Raw genomic sequence first — 24,734 nt, forward strand, 5'->3', positions numbered from 1 at the left:
GCTATTTGCATCTAGCACTGGAGCCAGCTTCTTAAAACATCTGGCAAAACTATGAAGAGGGCTAATATTCTTGCATTTATTATTACTGCTTTGTTGAAGTTGGAGCAATTGAAATTGCCAGTATCCTAAGTAAATCTATTTACTGTTTATGCTCCTGCATGGTTCACTTTAGACTGTAATTTCATTCCCCAATTTCCCAACCAATTGTAATAAAGAAGAAAGACTACAGGATATATGTTCCTGGGATTTTTGATACTAACTGATTTTCATTACCAAATTTTTAGGGTTAAATTATTAATGTGGTTGGCTACAGAACATAAAAAAGCTATTGCAAAGGTATAGTCAAAAGGACTTTGCTAAACAGGACCCAAATCTGACTAAACACAGCTCAGTAGGACATTTCTTATTTTATGGAGGAAAGAATTGAAATGCAGGACTGAAAAATTCTCTCACATACAGTAGAAGCTTCTGATTTTCAGGTTATACTTATCAAGAAAAAGTTAATTTTAATAAGAAGAATTTAAAATTAAAGCAGATCATAATGGTTTTCAACACTGTGCCTTAGGTGTAAGGGGCTGTAAAAATGCACATAAACCAGATGGCAATAATACCTGATAAAATAAAGCCATGGCTTTTAAAAGGTTTAATCAGAGCTTGCACTACAAGTGGCTCCAGCAAAATACACCAGAATCATTCCCACCTCAGCCTTCCACTGGATAAGCCATTGACAAGGGTAATCATAAAATTAAGGATACTTCTCTAACTGACAGCCCTCACCAGGAGGGTAAAAAAAAATGCAAAAGATCATACAAAACCCTCCAATAATACAAGACTGAAATAAGAAACTGGAGTTCAATAAAAGGCAGCATGTAATAAAACAGATATGACTGCGTAGAGAATAGAAATTGCAGACAGTTCTGCTTGATTATAAAAGCGCCACTTTTTAATTTATCTCTCAAATAAAACCAGCAAATGTGTGCAGTAACTCTTCTTGTTTGGCTGTAAAGAACTAATCTGAAGAAGAAAACAAGTAAGCAAATCAACTGAATTTTGAGGATTACAAAGGGTTAACAGGCTTACCACTACTTACTGTTAGCTATACAGGTTTACCAGGAAACCCTTACAGCTACCAACGTGTTTTACACACAAGTTCTCAATTAGGATAATTTTGTCTGCTGTTTCCTTTTTATTCTCCTGGTGTATTTTCTTTAAAATGTTCTATCCTTTTTGTTACCTACTGTAAGGTTCCAATTCTGTTCTCTGCAATATCCTCACCAAAAAGGAAAGAAATAAAAAAAAAATAGATTGAGGCCCCTTCAGAAAATGTTAGTCAAGTCTCTTTAACTGGATGCATTTTGGACTGCCTTTGGTCAGCAATAATGCTACCCAGAAATGTTGAGGAAACCCCTTGAATCCATCGAGGATGAGAAGCTGGAACCATTGTGCCCACAGCAGCCAGAGCAGCAGAGCACAGTATTGGATATGAGGCTTTAACATTATGGTAGTTCTGGTAAAGTCTAAAATCAGGTGATAAAATAATCTTTGTATACTAGGGATAACATATTAAAAGCCATCATGCTTCATATAGTAACTTTCATAACAAGATGCTGCTCTAAAACACACTGTCCCAGAAGGTATCCCAAAGCAATCAGAAGGCAGTAGGGGAAAATGAATCTGCTACTTTCCCTGTCAGCTTGCCCCAGCAAGCATCCCTTTACAAGGTTGCATCTTGCTTTCTTTTCTTAATCTGCCTGATTTCTGCTCTCAAACACTGTTCAGGTGTCTGTATTTAAACACATCTTTAACATCTCTTTAAAACTACTGACACCAGAATGGAATCCAGTACCAGCCTCAGCTGACGATGAAAGAAGTTAGTTCCTACTCCCGTGCTCACAAACTCAAGGCTTCTTTTAGGCCTTCTGGATACAGCATTGAGCTGCGAGCTGACAGTGCACTTCAGTTATACCATGCCTCTTAAAACTTTTTTCAGAGCCAGCTGCTTTCTTGATAACAGTCCTTTTTCTCTCCTCCTGTAACCATAATGTGTGGTATATCCTGCACAACTTATTCAGGGCTATGCAGATCTTCTTTGAGCTACTTTAAAATGCACCACACACAGGCACAGTTCAGTAACTGATCCAGAAGAGCTCCTATTTTCATTGTTGTCTTTCACCAGCTTCCAGGTCATCTACAATTTTAACCAGAAACAACAGTATATTTGCTTCCAAATACCTGAGAAGAACATTGAATGGTTACAGGTCAGACCTCTATAGAGCTCATGAGAAATGTCCACGTTGGTAATTTTCTCCCCAAACCTATCGGACACTTGATAATTCTTTTTAATGTTTTACAGAAATTATACAGTGCTCATTTTCTAAAGAGAACATTGAGCAGCTGTACAAGTTATATGCTTCGTGAAGTTCTATGTAGAGCTGTTAAAGAGTTGCCTTGACCAACCAAATCTATAATGTTTCTTTAGGAAACAGTTCTCAGAATGATATTCATGCTTTGATCATATGAATTATATTCGTACTACAGTTGTATTCTTTAAATCTTCATTAGTTGAATTCCACATCTCTTCTTCATTATCTATCCCAAAATTGATGTCAGAGTAAACTAGGTCATAGTAAACCAGTTTGGTCTATTCATCTTCCTTGATGTTAGAAGAATACTAGCACCTCTGTCACTCTTGGCATTTGTCTGACACCACAAATTAAGACTGAACTTTGGTCAGTCCATACCACTCAATCAGTCCAGCCCCCTAAACTTTCTGAGTGCTTGTTTACAGGCCTGGAGGCTTAAAACCATTTCTTGAAACAAAATGTTGGTGAGGCTTCTACTTAGCGGGCTGAGAAATAACACATTCAGTTATTTCAAGATCATCTTCTTTGCACTGAACATAGAAGAGAAGCTTCACAGAACTTCCTTCCTTCATCATTATTAGCAATCCGATACCATAGCTCAGAAAAGGGCCTACTTAATTTCTAGAATTTATAATTGGATACCCATAACCAGCCTCTCTGATGACTATGATCCCACTTTGGACTGGATCTCCTTCCCACCGCATGTACTTTATTCAATCCCACCTACCAACCTTCCTGCTCGGGGTGCCACTTGCCTGCAGCTGCACATCTCACTTTACTCACTTGCTTAGATTCCAACTTACCCTCTAGGCCAGGTCCTCGATTCTGTTTCTTACCCATTTCTTAGACAGGTCTGTGCTTGTTTCTCATTTTGGATTTTATCAAAATTACTGCTGATTTTTAACTCAGCTGCTGATCCTTCCTTACCCTATTGGGACAACAACCTTTACCACGCTTCCCTACTCAAATCCCATATCACACTGTCACCATTTCCCTACCTTTGGTTTCATCAAGTGCTTTTTCCTCACTGCTTCATTCTGAATTGGAATGAAGGGCTTCAAACACGGCCCCAGACATCCACCCCAGTGACTTAAACCCTGGGTTATCATCCTTGACATGGTAAATGGATTACTGCATACTATTATAAACTTTATATGAAAGTTCACATCAATGGGAATGGTAATATCAGTAGTTAGAACGGTATTTATATGTGCAGTATCTATATCTGTCAGAAACATCAGTGATAGGTTTGGTTTTATTACATATCCATCTTAGTAATATATAAACACAAATATACGGAGATACTGTTTTTCTTGTTTATCTTTCAACATGGGTTCCAGTCTGCTCTTCTTTAGGGAAGAGTTACAGATTTGCATGTAAATGTTGTCTAAAGATGTCAGGACTCTGAGTCATCTATTTTTCTCTGTTGGAAATAATGTACTAATATATTTATCAATTTTTAAAATACAGCCAATAAATACAACATTTGGTTGGAATACGAATCAGTATTTTCATATAAAATATACAGTGCCATGCCTTTGGTACAATAGAACCAAATGTAAATGACATGTTTATGTTCTCCCACATCAGGTTGATAAAAGGTTTTTATTGGTAATTTTTTTATTTTATTTTTTTTTTTACTGGTACGTGATCAAAATGTGTGAATCACAATTCTTAACACTCATTTCTTTCTTAGCTATGATGGATCTTGCTTCCTGACATTCTTCAAGGGAAGCTTAATTTGCCATGAGTTCATTTCACAGGGGATGCAGCATCTCAGAGAATCTTATCTAAGGCACATCACTGAGGTCATCTCTTTTCTACTATCTTCACCCAGCCTTTAAAAACCACCCCAAAACACGCCAGGTAACAGCTACCACTGGCACTGATTCATGTCAGGGGCCAAATGTAAAAGATGTCAGGTCAAAAAGTTACTGAAATATAGAACTGAGCTCCAGCAATGGATTGTTGGGGGACACTACACCATCTTACTGTCCTGCAGGCCCAGAAAACCTACACTGCAGATGAGAAGGGAAAATAAGTACTTATTAAAAGGCTCATCCTACCAGCACATGCACAAGGGCAATTTCTCTAGAAACAACAAGAATACCTGTTCTAGAAGAGTAAGTATTTGTAGAACTGATCCTAAGGGAAAACTAATGCATGAAGCCTTCGATTCCACAAGCTGCCAGAAAATACTAGTAGGGAGAAAAAATTAAGATGGAAAATAGCATTTATTATGGCCTATTCTTCTTAGCAAGGCAGGGTAGACTCAGGCAATTTGAGTTCTTTAAATCTTCACTGACCAACACACATCATGCAAACAGCATTTAACCATACTCCTTTGAATCACATCTACATTAGGTGCTTAAAGCAGTTGATATGTGTTCTTCTCTATGGTTTTTATTTCCCCTAGAGAGTCTAGGATATTCACCATTAGAAATTACTCCTGAGACCACACTGTACCTGCAAAGAGGGTGGTCAAAGGAAGGACATTTCTGGGCAGGGTGGAACGAGATGGAGAGTTTGACAGTGATGGGAACGTGATCTGGTAAAATTCAGTGACAAACCACATCCCTGCCTCTCAAGCAATCCTGGAAGTTCTCCTTCCTTTTAAGTTCTAGCGCAATCCAGCATTTTAAGTTCTAGCCCAATCCAGCATTTTTTGGTATTGTTACAAAATCAGAGAACAATTGGATATTACAAGAAGTTACTTAATTTTACTTACAGACAGCCAAAGAGAAGCATTCTCCCTATGCAACTCTTCAATCTAAGTTAGCATGAAGAATAATATGAAGATTTTTATAACCCCAGATGAAATTTTCCTAATGAATATTTAATTTATATAGCATCAAGGAATTACTAGGTTACTAAAAAAACCTTTTAGCAATTTTAAACTAGTGCACAAAACTGCCATACATGTTTAATTTAAACAATTTATTTAATGCAGGGATATGCAAAATAATCTTTTGCCTTATTTTCATTAACAGACAGTAGAGCTTTGTCTCCCCTATCTTAACATCAATTGTGCTGGGCAGTTATCTAAATATATGGGGAAAATCTGGAGACATGAACAAGGTCTGCCTGCATCACAGGCCTGCCTTCCTCTGCCACAAGCAATTACATCATACACTCCTCCTCAGTCTTACAAGTGCTTACTTTGAAACAAAGAATAATTTGGCCTTCATTTCTTCTGTCAGAAGGTTATTAACCTTGCTCCCTTAATAATTAGGGATCTTCCTTCATATATGCACCTGAACAGCTTATTTATATTTGTTCTTATGTCCACCATTTTTTATGCCTTCAATGAAGTCTCTCCCAATGATCTCTGTTATCAGCCCTTCCTTTGCTAAAGAAACCGAGTACCTTTTAAATCTCCTCTTGGCTCTTCATTCCTTTTACAATCCTTTTATCCTTCCTTATTTTGCCTGTTCCTGCCTGAATCCATCTTTCATGAACATGATGACCAGAACTGTGTAATATTTCCTTTCCTGTACAGGAAAATTTCCACTCACTTAACCCAACTCTGGAGACTGTGCTTCTCTTTCTCTTCCCTTCACTCCAGCACATCACACTGGTGGCTCACAGGAAACCTGTAACTATAACACTCAAGCTGTCTCTTAATTTGCTAGTTCTTCCTGTGCAGCATGCTGATTTTCTTCTCTGCTGCTAGCTTTGTATTATCAGCAAACATCACTTAACTACTCCTGTTTTTTGTGCTAGCACAAAATAAATTATGTTCTTGCATGTCCAAGACCACGCTGCACAAATAACACCATTCCAGGACAATCTCTCCTAACGGTTCAACCTGCTGATGCCTCCATCTTGACTGCTGGCAATTCCCACTTCCCAAACACCAACACATGGAGTATATTTTTACTTGTTTGACCTCTTTTCCACTCCATGATAGGTGGTTTTACTGATCATCATCTTTACATCTTGGATAGCACCAATCATGCAGCTGAAAAGTTATAGGCTTAACAACTGTGGAGCAAGAACTGGAGTTATTTCAAGATACTACTCCTATTCTAGTGCATTGCCATCTTGCCGGTCTCCTCTAGTTGTTAAGTGCTAAAATACTCTTCCATTAATATAACCCAGATGAAGAATCTCTTACTTTGTGATCTGTGTCTGCTGCCCTGGAAATAGCTGCTACAGAATAGTGAGGGACCAGTACAACAATTCATTCTCAAGAAGAAAACTGGGGTGATTGTCTCTAAATAGACGACTGAATCAAGAGTGGATTTTTCCAGACTGTCACTGCTGATAAAATGAGGTTTTTCAATTACAACTTTTAGCACACAGCCTTCACAGGGAAACCTATGTTCCAGTGCTGCCAAGTGATATATGCTCAGCACAGCATTTGTCAAACCATTTCCTCTACTAAAAGTTAATGTGTCAGTCTTGAAAATGGCTTGCTCTTCTACCACCTTTCCTGATGGGAATGTGAAAAGTGCAAGCTACTTCCTTTCGCAAAACATCTTGTTGAGACTCGACTCCAAATTGACTGCCTTGTGGGGAAAATCTGCTTTCTAGAAACCTAACAAACGCTGACTGTTCTATCATAATTCTGCCTCACTGGAATAAGGAGGTCAAACGGGGAGACAACAATCATTAAATAAAGTGTTATAAGGTGTTTGGCTGGGTTCTAAGCACTCAGGACCTCACAAATTGTTTTGTTTTAGCTGTGATTATACTATCAGCTGATGGTGGCTGAAATAGACTCTGCTGTGATAAAAGCAAAATCACTACCCTTTCTGTTACAAGAACAGGCAAAGAGCAGGTTTCACATGAAGATTGATCAAAGGCACATGATTAATGCTAGATATATACCCAAAGAGCAGCTTTCTGGATTACCTCTGCTGTAAATGCCAGCAGCCAAACCCACCCACTGGTACCAATTCCACATCTCAGCTTTACCTCATCTTAATCAAGTCACTAATTATCTTACACTGATCTTGATGAGCATCACAAGATTTCATTTCTTCATAGGAGCTTAATTCACTGTTTTCTTTCAAACATTCATGTCTGCCTGCACTTGTCTAAGTGCACTGTAACCACTAAATCATACAATCCATCATCTCTTTGTCAGTATACTAGACAGAGAAGATCCCCTGGGAATATGCTCACAACATAAAGGTCATTTTGAAAGTTGACTAAAGGCATGAATAAAAAATAAAACATTTAGTTAAGCCCTTTGAGGAGATGAGGTTGCCATTACCCTTTACTATTTGAGCAAGTGCAACTGCTTTTTGATGCTACTGTGACACCACACAGGGAGTTTAATGGCAACTCCTGAGTATACATAGAATCAAAGACAAAACTCAGCTTACTAACTTAACTTTCAGAAAGTTAGCATGGCAGAGATTAAGAATCATAATATACTTGGCAAACTGACCTATTTCCCAATGATGCTGTCACAAGATGATATGTGCAGTGGGCGTATTTTAGCCAACAAAAGCTAGCAAGGTGCCAAGCGCTGCTGAATTTCCTGTTAAGAATTAAGAGCCCCTCCACACACGTTTTCTGCCACAATATATGGCCCATCTTTTTGTCAGCACAATTCTTCCTTGAAAAATGAGGGTTGAAAAAAATCACTAGGCATCATTTCTCATGAAAGGTGAGGAAATTAAAGGAAATGAGAGAAGCTACAAAGTAAGAAGAGCTGTTGTCAGGGTCCTACTGGCTAACACACTCCTGAAGTGAAAAACTATTCCAGTTTTATATTTGGTGTGTAAGTACGACGTAAAACAGGAGCATGAAAATGTACAAGTATGTGAGACAAATGACATTTTATCTTTAGACATAATCATCCCTCACTGGTGTGATCCCTACTTACCAATTAATCACTAGAGCATGAATATCCCAAGACAATGCTAAAAATGGGGTGTAATTTTTCACTAAACATGCCTGAAACAGGCAGTACATTTCGCAAAGGAAAGAAAAGGTTTGTGATCTATCTGGTAGCTGCTTCACAAGTGCAACCTCACAGAATCTGAATGGTCATCTCCAATACTGACTGCAGTGTACAGTCATGGCATGTGCCAGCCATCAGTAGAAGCCTCAAGGTTTAGTAACGTGACTGCAATGTTGCCAAGACTCACTGAGTTACCACTGTCTGGCTGAGACAACAGCAACTGAGTAAATATGATGTTCTAGTCATTGCAAACACATAATAAACTGTATTAGCATAAACCCACTTAGTGAAACGTAACTTGCTAAGCCCCTGAAACTTGGCACTTGTGATTGTATGAGCATACCCTCTCTGTCTTAGCTAGTATAGACAATGTTAGACTTGAAAACAAAGTAAAATCAATATTTCCAATCAGCCAGCAAAAGCAATGGGCATAGGGAGACAATTACCATCTCTGAAGCTCAAAATCCATCTACCATATAGATGCATAGCTTCTGGTGTATGAAAGTACCTGAAAGTAAACTTACTGGTATGACTGTCAGCTGCTAATGTGTGTGAGCTGTTCTCTCTTCTCAGTGTTGCAAGTAAGGTTGTCTAAACAGCATTCTATCCAATCATCCACTCAGCTGTACTGCTCTGTCTCATAGTAAAAGTTAAGCTGGCTGGGTCTATCAAATGCTGCAAGTAATTTTTTATTTTTTAATTTGGGATGAATGATCCAAAACACCCCAAGAGCTCAATTTTGCTTAGTTGGATATATACAGAGGAAAATTACTGCGTTCAGATATCAACCTTGTGATTTGCTTAATGAGAAAGACACAGTACCTGGACATAGACTCTGAAAGAAAAAGGAAGCTGAAGGTGATGTGTAGTTGTTAGTGGGAAAAGATCAAAATTTCATCACAGAAAGGAGTTTTCATTTCTTCTGTGCTCACAGCTTATTTGCTCTTGTGCGCAATAATGCTACTAGACCTGCTGCCTAGATGATGCTATTGCTTATGAATTTTAACACCTAAAAATCAAATGCAAACAGAAAAATGTCTGTAGCAGGTGGTATCCAAATAATTCTCAGATCACGTATTTAAAAGAAACTGGAAATAAAAAGGACAATCTTTTTTCAGAAGGAAAATCCACAAGCTCTCTTTATAGCATTTGAAACAAGTACCATCAAAAATCAAAAGGAGTTGCTACTGGGACTCTAACAAAATTATATAGATATTTTTATTTATGGTTTAACTATAAAATTGTCATATGCCAAATGTGAAAAAGATCTAAATATTAACATCTGCATGCACTCGCTTTTCATCACTAATCTTTGAAAATAATGACATTTTAACTGAATAAGCTTCTAAGATTAAAAGACAAGCCATGAATGAGCCATGGAAAGATTTTTGATTTTCCTTTTTTCCCATATTAGTGGATAAAGTGATTTTGCTTACACTGTTAACTATACGGGCTTCAAATATTTACTGTGGAGAAAATCAAAATCAGCCTGTTAGCCAACAACACCCTGTTACACCTCAGCAAACATCATATGGCTAATTTAAACCAAAGAGCAATAGTTGAGGGAAGTGATGAATTACAGAAACTTTTATGTCAATTTTCATTGCACAAGGAGAGTTGCCAGAGCAGTTCAACATATCCACAGTTATAAAATATTTTTCTCTTTTTTTTTAATTGATACCTAAAAACAGCACCCCATCCCCCAACTGAATATGGGCCAAATTCACAAAACTGCACTTCAGTCCTTGAAACTTTGCTGTCCTTAAGAAGCCCAGAGCTATCCTCATGAGCACTGCATGAAGGTCCCTCATCTACATTGCTCAAACAGAAACACAAAATTGGCAACAAAAAAAAAAACCTCACCAAAATTTACCAAAAATTACCAAGAAATGTAGATGCGACTACACACAGAGTGTGGGTGAAGGATAGTATAAGGAGATAGACAGCTGTTCCCCTACACCATGTCTGTAGTACAGAGTACTACTGGAAGAAGAGTGTTGCAGCCCACTTAAATATGCCTTGAGAACAAATATTACAGCATGAATATCAGTACAGTTCTGAGATACACAATTTTTGTAACCACCTTCCCATCTGTGATTGTTTTCACTTAAAATTCTGTAAATGAAGAAAAGCCTACAAAAGCCTTTGCTGGATCATTTAGTTTCATATAAAAATTTACCTCTCAGTTATTTAAATGGAATTCCAAAGCCTTCACTTGTGAACACTCGCCTTTTGTAATTGAGTTCATACAGCTACTGTGCAAAAATTTTCACAAATGCTTCTAAATTATTCAAATATATTTTTAAGTAAAGAGGAAATGCAAAAACTAACTTTCCAGTCTAGAGGCAATACTGTGTGTTGTCATACCTATAGCTCCTAGGAAGACAGTATCAGGATTGTTAAGACACATAAAAATAACTTCCTGACTAAAGTTTTACTGTGAACCGGGAATATGGAATTTTTTTACTCAAAAGAAGTATTTCAATTCAGTGAATGATTCTAGACATTATTTCAAAAAAAAAATGCTTAGCATGGAGAAGCCCCAGCATGAGGCTTATTTTTTTTTCCAGTCATATTGTTGAAGAAAGCACAAGTACCTGTATTTGAATTACAAGGGCTGTAGACTTTCGTAAACCAGTCCAGATCAGAGTTCAAATTCTTGACAGCTCTTTCAAAACATAACCACCTGCATCCAAAAATGTTAAAAAATACCTACTGCAATCTGTAACACCTCACTGTACACACTTAAAATGAGTACTTTTCAAAGGTTTGTAATGCTTGCTCTTTTACTATCTCGCATGTTGCTCAATAGCTCTTAAAAATGAACAACAAACAGAGGAAAGTATGAATCTTTGTGCTTCCCTAACATGTCTAAATCACGTTAATTTACCTTCTTATCTGCAAAATTCCTTGGTAAAAATGTATAGGTTGTGCATTTGTCCTAATACCAAGCTACTGCATAGATGAATAAAGAAGAGTGCAGCTGGTAACACTTTGCCCAACACACTACAAGGAAAAAAGCCTCAACACAGCTACAGTATATACTTACTATTTATATGTTTCCGAACGAATGTATTCAAAAACATGAGATACTCCCAGCTGGAACTGGTCAGCAATAGGGGTAACCCAAGGATTGTTCTCCGCTTTGAAGACTTGCTTTTGACCAGTCAAATCCAAATTACCTGAAAGGGATTAAACAAAACAGCATATATAAAAAAATAATTGAAATATGAAAAATTTGAAAGAAATATCTTGCTGTGAATATAAAACTTCATTAGTTTTAGAGAGTACAACCTAAACAAAAGCAATATTTCAGTGTTAGCTGAGAGAAAAAGGACATAGTAGTTCCCACCATGACGGAAGCAGTTCCACTCTATTCTACATATATGCTACTACATACTGCAAAACAGGATTGAGCTCAGCCCACTGCGCATAATATTTATTAATTAAATTAGTTTTAAGCACAGCTTAGTAGTACATAGGTGTTGCAGTGTCCTTCTGCAGGTGAGTAACTTCACTCAGATGGGCAGACAACTGCAGTAGAACTTGGGGCTTCCCGATTACTAAATCTGACCCTCCTGGTTCTGCTGCAGCATTAAGTCTTGCATAACTGGACCATTAAATACAATCTTCAGGCCCGTGGGAGAATACAACAAAACATCCTTTTTTGCCATGGCTTGCAGGAATGAAAGCAGAACACTATGGTAGGTGATTGCTCTGCTGAAGCTTAGCATTGCAAAGAACTTTTCCATCGCTGCTCCAAGCATAACATCAATTCCCAGTGCTCAAAGTGGTGTTTGTACCTAGATCCTACTACTGATCTGTGGTTATAGTTCTCTACACTAAAAATGAAATTCATCCTTCCAACCTGACATTTTACCCATCTGGTTGATGGGAAGACTTCAGAGACCTTTCAGGGGTTTTGCTTGGGGTTGGTTTGTTTGTTTTGTAAATGTTTACCACCCAAAACTGAAACAGTGCATGCTCTACTGACACTCTTCACAACCACAGATACAAAAGGCACAATTCCAGGACATTCTAACCCTTCAAATATTTTCTTGTGTTCTTCAAATTAGAATAAGAAATCTGTGCTACCATTTTAAATTTATTTTTGTGACTTTTAAGATGAAGAGAGGCCTCCCATCCTTCCAGGAATCTAAAGTAGCAAATAAAAAAAACCCAAGACACATAATCTTTAACTACAGGAAACAAAGCAAAAATTAAATAAATTACAAGGTTTTGAAGACTGACTGAGCCAAGCTGTCAGGAAAATCTGAAATCAACCTGCTGTGCCAGTTTCTCAAAACTGGAGACACTCAGAGAAGGATGAACACAGGCATGCCATGGGAACTGCTGCAAGCCACATGCTTGCTGCCCCTTTTAGTGCATGTTCTACATTACAGCTAGTCTTCGATGTGTTTCTTGCTGTAGAAAGGGTTAATGCAATTAGAGTAAAGACAGACCATTATACCATGTGAAAAGATGTCATGCATCTCGTGCTGGCCTATCAACAAGTCACCATTACCTTAGTGAGCTCATCTGTCAGCTGTCTGAGGCCTTTTCTTTTGAAATAACAACAGGCAGGGAGCATTTCACCCCTCCGTCACTCAGGCGGCAATTGCCCTCGCTGCCTCACGCTTCAGTGCGCCTCGTTAGAAGCCTCGCACCCATCTCCTTTATTAAGGGACTCGGCAGCCCTGTTCTAACAAGGATCAGGAAGCAGGATTAAGTACTGTGACAAAGAGGACCTAATAAGCTAGAAACTGGTGTGTGTAAATCTGTGCGGCTGGCTCAAGGCGCAGGCTCACGCTGCTCGCCATTCAGTTTTCAGGCCCAGGCCACCGGGGAAGCAAGCCCGCGGCGTGATTAGCCTTAACCCCCTGACCGGTGCTGCTGTGAAGGCCATGTATCACTCAGGGGCTTGCTTTACCATCGCAAATTGGATTTTCCATTTTATTACCTGCAAAAAACCCACATACGCCGCTCTCCAAAACTACCAACGCTGTAAGCACTCACTTGTAATTACAGCTCTGCGAGTACTGCATCCAAGTACAATGATCAATCTGTGCACATCTAATAAAAATAGTTACATTTGGGGAAGCATGCTTGGGCCCATCATGGGTAAAATTCAATGCTGCTTACAGGAATAAGACACACTCCCTGAATCTCCATAACCAGGGTCTCAACTGCATCTTCTCATCCCAAGCCGTGCCAGGAATTTACTGCCCAGGGGATGCTGCCACATTTTTCCATCCCCACAGCATAGTGTGCCCACTTCCATCCAAAATAACAAATGGCCCATATAAACATAATTAATTGTAATTCTATTGAAGCCAAAGAAATCTTACAGCAAAGAGAGGACTCTAGCAAAATGAACTGTAGGTCTCCAAGCCAAAGTAATCACTTAATTTTCCTCCACCTTCTGTTTTTCCCCAAAAACACTGGGGGCAGGTACATCTATTACTTTTTACGTTCAAAGGGAATGGGACAGGCAGCATCCCTCAGCGTAAAATTCATCTCATCACAGAGAAAACCGGGGCACCCAATAATCCACAATGTGCACTGAAACTCACCCCATCACCCTGGCAGCAACTGGCCTGGCAGCTCATCCCTCTGGCTGCTGGCAGCTGGAACGAGAGGTCAGCTGCCAGCTCACAACCTGGAGTACTAATTGAATAATTTAATCAAGTGCTGTAGTACAAAAAAGAACAATCAGTTTGTCCTCATGGCAAGTGCCAAGCAGAGAGTGAGCGCTCCTCCACAAAGGAGTAACAGGGCTGCTGCATGGCAAACTGGGAGGACTGGGCACCCGATGCTTTAAACTGCTCCCTGTGCCCTACCAAATTTTTCATCTGGGAATGAAGGACTGAGATGGGCAGAAAACTAAGCAGGAAAAGAAGTTACAGGCAGCCTGCCCCATTTTACCGCACTACGGAGGAAAAGAAGCCTGACAACAAAGCCTTGAGAACAAAGGAGCCCTATAATTTAAACTGAGACAGGGTGCAAACTTGTCACTCTGTATAACCATTTATTGTTTGAGGCCATATCCTGGTGTCTGTTCTGCATTTAAAACTAAACCCTGTGTGAATCAATGGATTACCTAATTCTGCTCTGGCTGCAAGACATCCAAGAGTCCCAAGTCTCAGTAACAGCTCAGGAACAGTATGTGCTGGGGTAACCAAACCCACAGCAGCTCTGCACGAACCCTTCGGCCCCAGTGCTACAAGACGAACCCAACAGTGTGGAAGAGATGATTAAACCTGCCTGAAGCAATGGCTTCAGTACCAGGCTCACTGCAGCGGTGCTATGCAACTGGACACCTTACAGATGTGTCCCTGCTGCTGCCTCCCCCCAACAGCACTCTCCTTTCCTAAACTTGTTTTTATGGCAGCCCTGTGCTAAGAGATGCCGTTATTCTACCCCTGCAGCACTAAAGCCACAGGCCAGGGAAAAAGCCATGGCAGATGCGCCTTCATGCATACTGTCTAACAGCAGCATCAGCAAAACACTATCCCCAGACCTTCAGGAAATGTATATACTGTTCTGCTACACAGATCACATCAAATCCCTCGGATATTTTTAGTAAGCAAAATACAAAATTGCCTCTAGGAAAAAAAAAATCAGTACTGAAGATTCAATCACAAAATATATTAGGGTTGGAGATTGCATTGGTGGTTGCCGGTTTGTTCTCTACATGCACATCAGCCTATTAAAAATTTGGCATAACTAGTAGACAAAAATTGCGTCTCTTCATAATGGACTTAAGGTTCTTGCTATTTTGCTGTATTGAAAGAGACCAGCTCCACTGAAATGCACTAGTCACATGCCTCTGGTATAAGAGGCGGCGGCTATATATATTTAAGACTAGTCAGCACAGCCAGCCCCTTCCCTGGATCACAGAAATGTTTTTCTATTATTTTCAAGTGCTTCTACAATTATTCTTATAAACAAATAAATGCAAATATACCTATATATATATAGATATATTTCAAACCTCTGTATCCCAGAACGCAGGTCTAATGTGTTTAAAAAACCTTCTAATTTCTAATCCTGAAGGATAATTTTTAAGCTTTCTATCATGAACAGAGAGAGATTTCCAAGAAGAATGGAAAGTGGACATGTACTGCTGCCAGTGAGCAGATGCTGAAAAGACAACAGAGTTTGGAGAAAAGAAGAGCAGAAATGTAGGTCTAACAGCTGACTGCTCTAGATGACCTGTACAGGATGACCAAAAGCCTTCTAAAAGGAGCCAGCTGTGTGGTCTTAAAAATACCTGATCCTAGCATTTCTTTCTTCTGTCTCAGCACTTGTTCTATCTAAAGATGAGCCTGAACCATTAGGTTGGATTGGATCAGTGTGACTGAACTTCTGTGTTTAACCCACCTTAAAACCAAATTGGTCCTACGCCCAACTAGTCAGCCATGAGGACCTGAAAACTGCTGCCCGAACCTTTTGCTAGCTGCCACCTGGAAGCTACAGCAAATAGATCTACATCAAAACAAACCCTTGAAGATTCAAGGACAAAAATCAAAGTATGCATATTTTTAGTTGTCATGTATTCTATCTAGCTTATGCCATCTATTGACTAAAAATACCATTGATCACTGCTTAAATTCAGAGCTCCCACAGTCATGGGTGGACAGAAGGGACATCTTGTATGACAAAAGGCACACCCCATCCTGAGTGACACTGAAGGCAAAAGGCAGATACGGTTTACTGGCATCTCCCTCAACAAATCTATCCTGCATTTTATCTAAAATATGATACTTAATGTTACTTGTTATTTGCCTTCAGTGCTGTTGAAATAAGAAGTGATTTGTGCCAACATTCATATTTTGCTCAAGAGCCTGCAAAGGTCAGAAAAGAGCTCATAAAAGCAAATAAAATGCTGCCTCCCACAGTCGTATTTGCAGAAAGTAAGTGTCAGAGCAGTGATAATGCTACCTATCACTTGAATCAAGGGTGTCTCCAGACTGCCCAGGCTCCTCCCATCCATTAGATCTAGTCTTCAAGGACCTCTTACATGCAATTATAAGCCACTCATCCTCTCATGATGTATGACATCCAGAGTGTGTAGTATTTACCGGATGTACCCTATACTTAAGGTATAGTGGGGTATGACTAGTACACATAGGCATTATTCAACATAAGCAAAAGAAAATAGAATCGGCACAAACCTGACTTGTCCTTTCCACTTGAACGCCCCTTGGCAACACTTTAAATACTTTCAAAAATTAAAAGGTGAAATAAAGTAATTAAACAACTCTGACATTTGAGAAGTGAACATTGGCATTCAGCATAAGAAACATGATCCTAGCTGTAAAATGCCAGATCAACGCTTCTTTATAACGTTTTAAATTCATCCCTAGTGGAGCTTCATTAAAATCAATGGAAATCATTTTTGGCTTGCATGCTGTTGAGTTTCACATCTGCATCCCGTTGACACTCTGACCCACCTTCCAGCCTACGCTGTACTGGACTGACCTCAAGGAGAGTCCTCAGGCTGTAACACATCCCTTTTAGCAATTCCTCTTAAGACTAAATCAAATGTTCTTTCCCTTTACAACACAAAAGTCTTATTCTCTCACTGTCATACATAAAACTAATTTCATTCCTCCCATCCTTATTCCTTTATTTAGATATAAATACCCTTGAATCCCATTTTATTAAAGGCTAAGTAAGGGATCAACCCACTACACTAAATTTAAACTTAGGTTATATGTAAAAATATGTCTGTCCTGGCTTCGTTTAGATTTGCTTTACACTATGGGGCTTATAATTTTTATTACTTTTGTGGAATGTGCTTTGCCTCCACAGTGGGAGAGATTGGTTTAAGCATGGCAGTGGAAGAAGTATCATGACTATTATGTCATAAAAATGACACCAAAGCAATTAATTGTGAATGATGTCTTAAAATCTACGTAAAAAAAAGAAAATATATGCTGATTTCTATGCCACAAAGTGTTACTAAGAGCAAATTATTTTTATACCAATCTTAAGCCCATGCAAACTGTGCACTGGTAACTCTTATCATTCCTGTAAACAAGTAAGATTATCCCTGCTCTGAAGACCTGTATCACTTTTGAAGGATTAGTAACAGAAGAGTGCAGATTTAAACAGCAGTTATATAGGAGCAGTAAGACAACAGAGAGCAAAGACTTCTTGTACATAAGTGTGACTCAATCTTTCTGGAACCAACAGAAATATCCAGAGAAATATTCAGTACGATAAACAAATCTACAGCTCCATAGCATATGTCAAAAATATACATTTGCTTATCAACGAGTTCCTATGCATTAAAAGAAAACAACTAGTAAATCTAAACCTAGACTGAAGCGCCTCCAAAAGATCCATCCCAGCAATGCTTTTGCCCTCTTGCCCCCGTATTCTTTTATCAGAGAAGGTCACCAGCACTTCAGAGAACCCCAAAACAACATTTGTGGTGGTTTTAGGTAACAGGGAACAAGGTTCAACTCTCAAATAACAAGAAGTCATATTCAGCACATACAGATAAATCAGGCACTACACTGCATCCAGACAGAAGCAGGCTGGAAGCCTTTCTCTGTCTGTTTTTCTGATCACAGAGACAGGAACGTCTGCAGTCTCACCTGAGCATTCATCAGGAAGCCCACATGTAAGAGAAGGTTGTATCAGCAATCTGAAAGCTGGACACTGAAGCCTAAGCCCATCCTCAGTTTTCCAGAAAACGGGAGTGAAGATACTGTAACAGCACACGTCATCCTAACTTCTTCTTAGATGTAAATGAGAATTTCCAGTAATGAGTTCAGAGATTAGAACACAACTTGTTCTGAATGCATCAAACAGAAAAAATCCGGTCTGAAAAACATCAGGAGATGGAGAGTTTGCCAGTGTTGTCTTGATCAAATGGTTCACCAGTGTGAACTGAGCTGCCTGAGTTCTCAAATACTGATGCTTCTTCTGCCCATCTACAAGGGAGAAAGATAACGTGCTTTCTTCTCATGGAGGTAGTGAGGACTAGCAGCTACATCTCATCTCAGTCTCACCTTTGATATGTTAAATAAAGACTGATTATTCTGTGTGATCTCAGAACAGCTATTCCATTTCCTTCAATTCTTAGCAAAAGGACCACAGATGAAATATAGTAATAGTAGACCAACTAAATCTTGAATTCTTTACCCTTGACATAAAGTTCAAACGATATGGAGAAAACTGGCATTGCCTCAGCTAACACTATTACAATTCTAGGGGAAGATGATTTTACTCTCCAGCACTGTCCCTTCAACCTTTCATAGAAGGGAATTTAAAACAAAGTGAATTTAATTCCAAGATATTTATACAAAATTCCAGAATCATAGTAAAGGTCAGTCCGAATCATTGTACCAAAGTGTAACAGGGAGTCTGGCATGAGGAGACTCACACCTGAATGGGTCAAGACTGAAGATGAAACCTGGCAGAGGCAACAGAATGGATGAAATGCTGAACTTCTCCCTTAAACCACATTTCAGGTACTAACTACAGGCAAACTCACATTTCCATACTCAGGTGACTGGAGGAGTGGTTAAAACTCTGGGAACAAGGGGAGAGCCCTGGCAATTGCTACCATTACTCCACATGACAAACCCAACCTTAGCAGAACAACTTAATAGAAAGAGTAAATAGTATTAACACTCACAGACAACAGCCACAAAGCAGGAACTTAGTCAATGCAGCACACAAGGCACTCCTGAGCAAACAACGCTGCTAATGGCTTGTACTTCCACATGACAAATCCCGCTGTTTCTACAGCCAAACTCCACCACACACAGCCCCCAGGTACCAAGGCAACCAGCATGGCTGCTGTCGTCGTGTGGGTAGCAGAAGAAACAGCATTTTGCAAAAATCTAAGAAATTACTTCAGAATGTTTCCTACGTTCTCATAACTCAAATTCCTTTCTCCAGCATGTCTTGTGTCAGAGACACCATTTACTGGAAGACCTACAAGTATTGCTAAGTTTCACCCATTTCTTTCTTGGTTTGAGAGGTGACACGTGGTGCTGGCAAAAACATTTCCTTCACTGCTCTGTGTAACGAATGTCCAGCACTGCCTGGGATCTGAAGGAGCAAGCCAACAGCCACTGCTAAGTGTTCCTAGTGGAGAAACCCAAGAGACACACTGTGTGGCAGGTGGTTTTTTTGAACAAAGGGAATTAATGTGATGTCAAAGTAATTTAACATCAAAGATGTTTTACTAGCACAGGAAGTATTACAGGCTTAGAGGACCGGCATCCCAATTTATTTTGAAATATATTGCACATTTTTTCCAACCTCAAACTCCCTTGGGGTTCTCAATTACACATGAATTCAACAGAGCATTCTCTCTTTGAAGGGTTCCTATCAGGCCAAAATCTAGTTAATTTAGAAATATGAGTTCAAAAAGGATTCACTATATTGCTTTTGCCCCGCACCTTTGAAACTTCCATTCAAACACAGGTTGCCAAGTACTCAGAAGAGCGAAACCACTTTTAAGTACTATGAAACACGTACAATGAGCTAAAATTAACAACAAATATAACATCTGCTCAGATGGGCTCTAATTACGGTACTCTTACCTAGCACAGCTCCAACAGAACAGATGAAATATTTGCTGACAGAAACATCATTATTATGCTGATGGTACTTATAATCACAGTACAGTCAACATTAGGAAAGCCTAAAGATACACTGTAGTCATCAATAGTAGGACTTGAATATTTCAAAAACTTATCTAAGATCAAATCTGAATCTTGGGAAGTCTGGCAAGGATCACAACAGTGTAAGGAAATGAATGCCTGTAGTGCAAGTCTGAATGATGGGCTATAGAAAACATCTTTCTGTGCATAACAAAACTGCAGACTTGTTACATTATCCCATACACCTTAACTCCCATCAGGTATTCTGTAGAATCTCCCTGGTTTCTAAACATGTGAAAAATGTAGGGGGGGTTTGGAGTTGCTTGTTGTTTGGGGGGGGGGGGGGGGGGGGGGGAGGGGGGTTAATTTTTGTTATTATTTTAGCTTAAAGTAAGCCTAAAATGAGGAACAAAATTAGCATATTCACATTTTTTCAGAGATGCTTTTCTTTCTTAAATAATCCATCTGTGATCTATCTTGTTGTGTACATTTTTCTATTATTCCTTAATTAATAACTGCTGTACCAGTAGTCCCAGAAAACAAGTTACTCTGTTTATCCCCTGGGAACTTCAGTAAAGCTCCCTGCTTTCTTATACCGTTTTTGTCATAGTTCCAAAAGTCAAAACAGGTTGTTTTTTAAATTGCAAGATATTAATTAGCTGTTCCAGTGCTCAGAGCTGGTGTCCAAAGGGCCCCAGGATGTTTTCAAACAAGCACCACAGACCTATATTTGCAGATGTGACCGTCGTTGTGTTCTGACACAGGTACAGCGCGCCAAAATTTTATACTGAAATAAGAAAAGTTTGGCATTTACGTCAAGTATATTTAGAAAAGAAAGATGTTTTGTGAAATAAGTGATTCCTATGTTTGCACATGCCTGTTGGTAATTACCTAAGTAAACTGTTTTGATTAATATTAACTTGAACAAACAACCGCAGCAACTACTTTGCGTACTAGAATATTCATTCACAAATTCTTGAGTAACTTCAGAAGCCTAAATTTTAAAATATCTTCCTGTGATAGAAACATTGAGACTTTTGGCAGGATTCCTTGAACTTTCTATTTAAAGTCAATCCTTTATCCACAAAAGATAATTTATCTGTTCAAAACTAAAAATTGATGAAAGAATTACATAGCGTTCTGACATACAGATTTAATTTACAGTATGTTTCACCCTCCTTAAAACCAAACATGGCTTCTTACCCCATCAAGGTGGAGTTGTGGAAAATTCAAGCTCTTTAAAAAAAGAAAAAAACCCCCACTTTTCAAGTATGTACCCAACTTCATAGTTTTGATAGTGTCTCCCTTTACCCAAGGACATTATTTGATAAACTAGAGCATTATTGAATAGTGTACTTAAAAGCCATTGTTGCCAACATTCAGCTTTGGAAAAAAGAGAATGGTAATTAAAAATGCACCCTTAGAAATCCCTGTTCTTCTCAAATGCATAAACATGAGCGAACTCCACGTACGTGTGTGCACACATGCGTGTTGGCAGCAGGGGAACAAACACAGTCAACACTAGAATCTGGGTTTTAAAAATCACACCATTTGTTTCCAGATCAAACCCTCAAACCTACAGATAAGCTATTTACATTCTCTGGGTGGCTATTTGCATTTAGCTACTATTTTGTGAATATTCTGCATCTAACACTACTATTACAGTCCTGACTCTAAGAAAATCTTTTATGTGGCACACGAGTCCACCCAGATGACCATACAATGAACTTAAACCACCACCATTGATCTTACTAATTGCATCTGCCACTGTACGTGGTTCTTGTTTCTACTCAGCTTTCTTTCCAAACACCGTTCCAATTGTTAAATGGTCAGAATACACAAAGTGACAGATTTAGTGCTTCCTTGGCAATTTATATAACTGACTGCAACTCTGTTGTTGCAGTGAATCATGATTTATTTGTCTCACAATGCAGCACATAACCTTTTAAATGCTAGGGAAAAAAATGCCAGCGCCTCTTTAAAGTTTATATATGACTGCCCACCACCATTCCTCATGAACGGGGTTTTGAGAGACAAATGATAAAAACAAGCTGCAAATTCCACCCACCTACTCCCGGCCATTTCCTGCATAGATCACTCACATGTACTATATTTACAGACAAGCACCCTCACCTCGAGCACCAGTGCACTCTTCTAGACCCCTCTGTTCCTCCTAGGCAAGAATATTTTTCTTAAATTAGCAATGGTTATTCTCTGCTGAACACAGAGGAGGACGACACTGATCTCCCCCAGCCCTCTGACTGGCACATGCCACGCTCAACGTGTCAGGTGAAACTAAGAGCAGACTGCATGGTTTTATTTATTGGTACCTCTCTCCATCGCAACACTGTGACTGCAATGTCTGTCTGCAGCCTCTTCTCATACCCTACTCCCCAATATCTTCTTCTGCACATATTTCCATTACTTTTAAAAAACAGTTTAATGTACTCCATTCAAATACGCTGCTTTATTCTCGTGTTTATATTGTGTCCCCCTCCCTGGTAAATGAACATCTAATGAATCATTGCTGTCCATCAGAGCCCAAACTAAGCCAGTCAAAAAGCCTTCAGCACCTTTAATTATGAAAGCGATAATGAGAGAGGAAAGATTGTTTACTTTAAATGGAACAGCAGTACCTCCAATTAATGCAAATAGGACCTGCTCATTGAAAAGCTATTTACCCAACATGGACAGCACAAGGTATTTGGATAGTTCTTCTTATGTTATAATTCAATTTTAAAAATTTAGGAGGGTGAACAGAGAAAGCAGATAAATTTGTTTTTCTCTCAGATGGTGACTATGGAATTAGAGTCCATTCATTAGGGTGTAACACTGGAGTACCTACTTTTAAACGGTCTGCAAAGCCATGCTTCTCTACATTGCCACAGGTGGTAGGGCTGTGCAGATGAAGTGGCTTTTACCAATCGTTCAGCAGATTCATGTTTGCCTCTGGCCTGCTCCTACCAGATCTCAAACAAGCCCTCCAGAGGCCAGCCTGGTGCTCCATTCACTAAAATCCATTCGCTAAACGATTGCCTAGGTATTTTAGAAACAAGAACATTGCTTTGCATAGTGAACATGCTTGCAAATTGCACCACAAGTAATAAACCTAGACTTCAGTGTAAAGGTACCTGGAAATACACCCATAACCTAGTCTATTTTAAATATGTGAGAGAGTTCTAGCACTACACATCATGGAAGGGAAATTATGCCAGCTGATCATGAATGAGGATCTTGGGTAAGACCAATGAATACCTGAAGAGGAAAGTATATCTACAGAATAGCATTGGAGTAATAAAGTATGGCGGTGACAAGGACTTAAGTTGTGTCAATGCATCTCATCCTGATCAGGCAAGGCAGAATCACAAGTCATTCTTATAGAACGATATCACTATCACTTAGAATGCAAACAAGTGTTAACTACAGGAGAAATGCTTTCCTTGGCCATGCTCAGTTTTGCAGGTACGTGCAGGAGAGACAAGAATTTTGCTTCAAACATTTCCATTTGGTTTGGACAGTGATGGTAAAACCACTTAAAGTGAATTTGCTCTTATGCTTGTAAGGCAGCAGCATGTTTAGAACATTTAATTAGCCACAGAAGGTGGTTAGACTCAGTGAAGCATTTAACTTCCACTTTCTGGGAAAAAACAAGGCTATAATTTAAGAAGCTGCATAAACGTACATTTACAGATACTACGTGCTTCTGAAATGTATTGTCTTGAAAGAAAATTTATAAATAAAGACGATTGACAAAAAGCTAATGAAAGTATACCTGTGACAAAGTATAAATATCTGAAATTAAGGAATCAAGAGCAACTTTCATTCACCAGTGATGAGGAAAAAAAAGCACCCAACCAAAACCAACTCAGCATTGCATATTCTAATAGAATGAAAAAGGAAAAAACAACCCCAAACCATGGTGGGTAAACAAGAGTCAAAACCACCATCTTCCCCCACCTCACAGGAAAAAAAGCAGACACTTTCCTTTGCTGTATAAACCAAAAAGCATACATTGCAGACTGTCACATTTATTCACACAACTGCCTCATTCTCTAATAGGCCAAAACAAGTTCTTGTGAAAACAAATGATTTTGCTTTATCATGCTAACTTTAGTCACTGTCTTCCTGAGGATTGTGAACTATTATTTGGAAGATAACCAGTAGAAACAAAGAAGTTTTCCTACATAAATGTTCACAATAACAAGAAACAAAGAATAAAACTCCTGTAACAGATGTTTCAACAACAGGTCATTGACGCAGATACATTATTCTCAACAAAAATATTTGATGACAAGATCTGAAACCAAATTCTGGTTTGGGGCAAACAGGCACAACTTCTATTGAAGTTGAAGCCCCTCACATAAAATGGAATACTGCAACACAAATCCAGCAAAATCAATACTTAAGTTGCAAAGAAAAACTCTACCATATAGGTTGAAAAAAGACACTTGTAATCATATTTAAATGACCAGTATCACAAATTCAAAGTACAGCTCCACTGCCTTATGTGAAGGAGCTGTCAACTCACTAAGAAAGGTATGCTACTGAAACAGAAAAATTCCTCTAATTAAGCTATATTTTACTGTAATTGATTTAACTTCAATTTTTAGAGGAACAGTCACAAAAAGCAGCTTATACTGCTGTCATTTTCCAAACACTGTTCTCAAAACACCAACGGAGCCAATAGCTGCTTTGCAGACCCAGTATTTCTGATATGTTATATAAAGCAAGATGATATATACAAATTTGCAATCAAGTGTACTAGTACACAAAGAAAGCATAACATAAAAAAAATAACAGCACACATTGTCTTCCAGACCCTAC

General features: G+C 38.9%; 1 protein-coding gene across 1 annotated transcript in view; it reads right to left on the bottom strand.

The window, feature by feature from the left end:
• RSU1 (Ras suppressor protein 1) overlaps positions 1-24,734 on the bottom strand; it is a gene marked incomplete at its 5' end in the record, with an annotated part of 107,340 nt that overhangs the window by 52,878 nt on the left and 29,728 nt on the right. The window contains one exon of the mRNA XM_084260078.1: positions 11,330-11,462. Within this exon, the coding sequence (XP_084116204.1) occupies positions 11,330-11,462 (133 nt within the window). The remainder of the gene's footprint in view (positions 1-11,329; positions 11,463-24,734) is intronic.

The sequence above is a fragment of the Gallinula chloropus genome (genome assembly GCF_964237585.1).
Source record: "Gallinula chloropus genome assembly, chromosome: 2".
Taxonomy (NCBI): Eukaryota; Metazoa; Chordata; class Aves; order Gruiformes; family Rallidae; genus Gallinula; species Gallinula chloropus.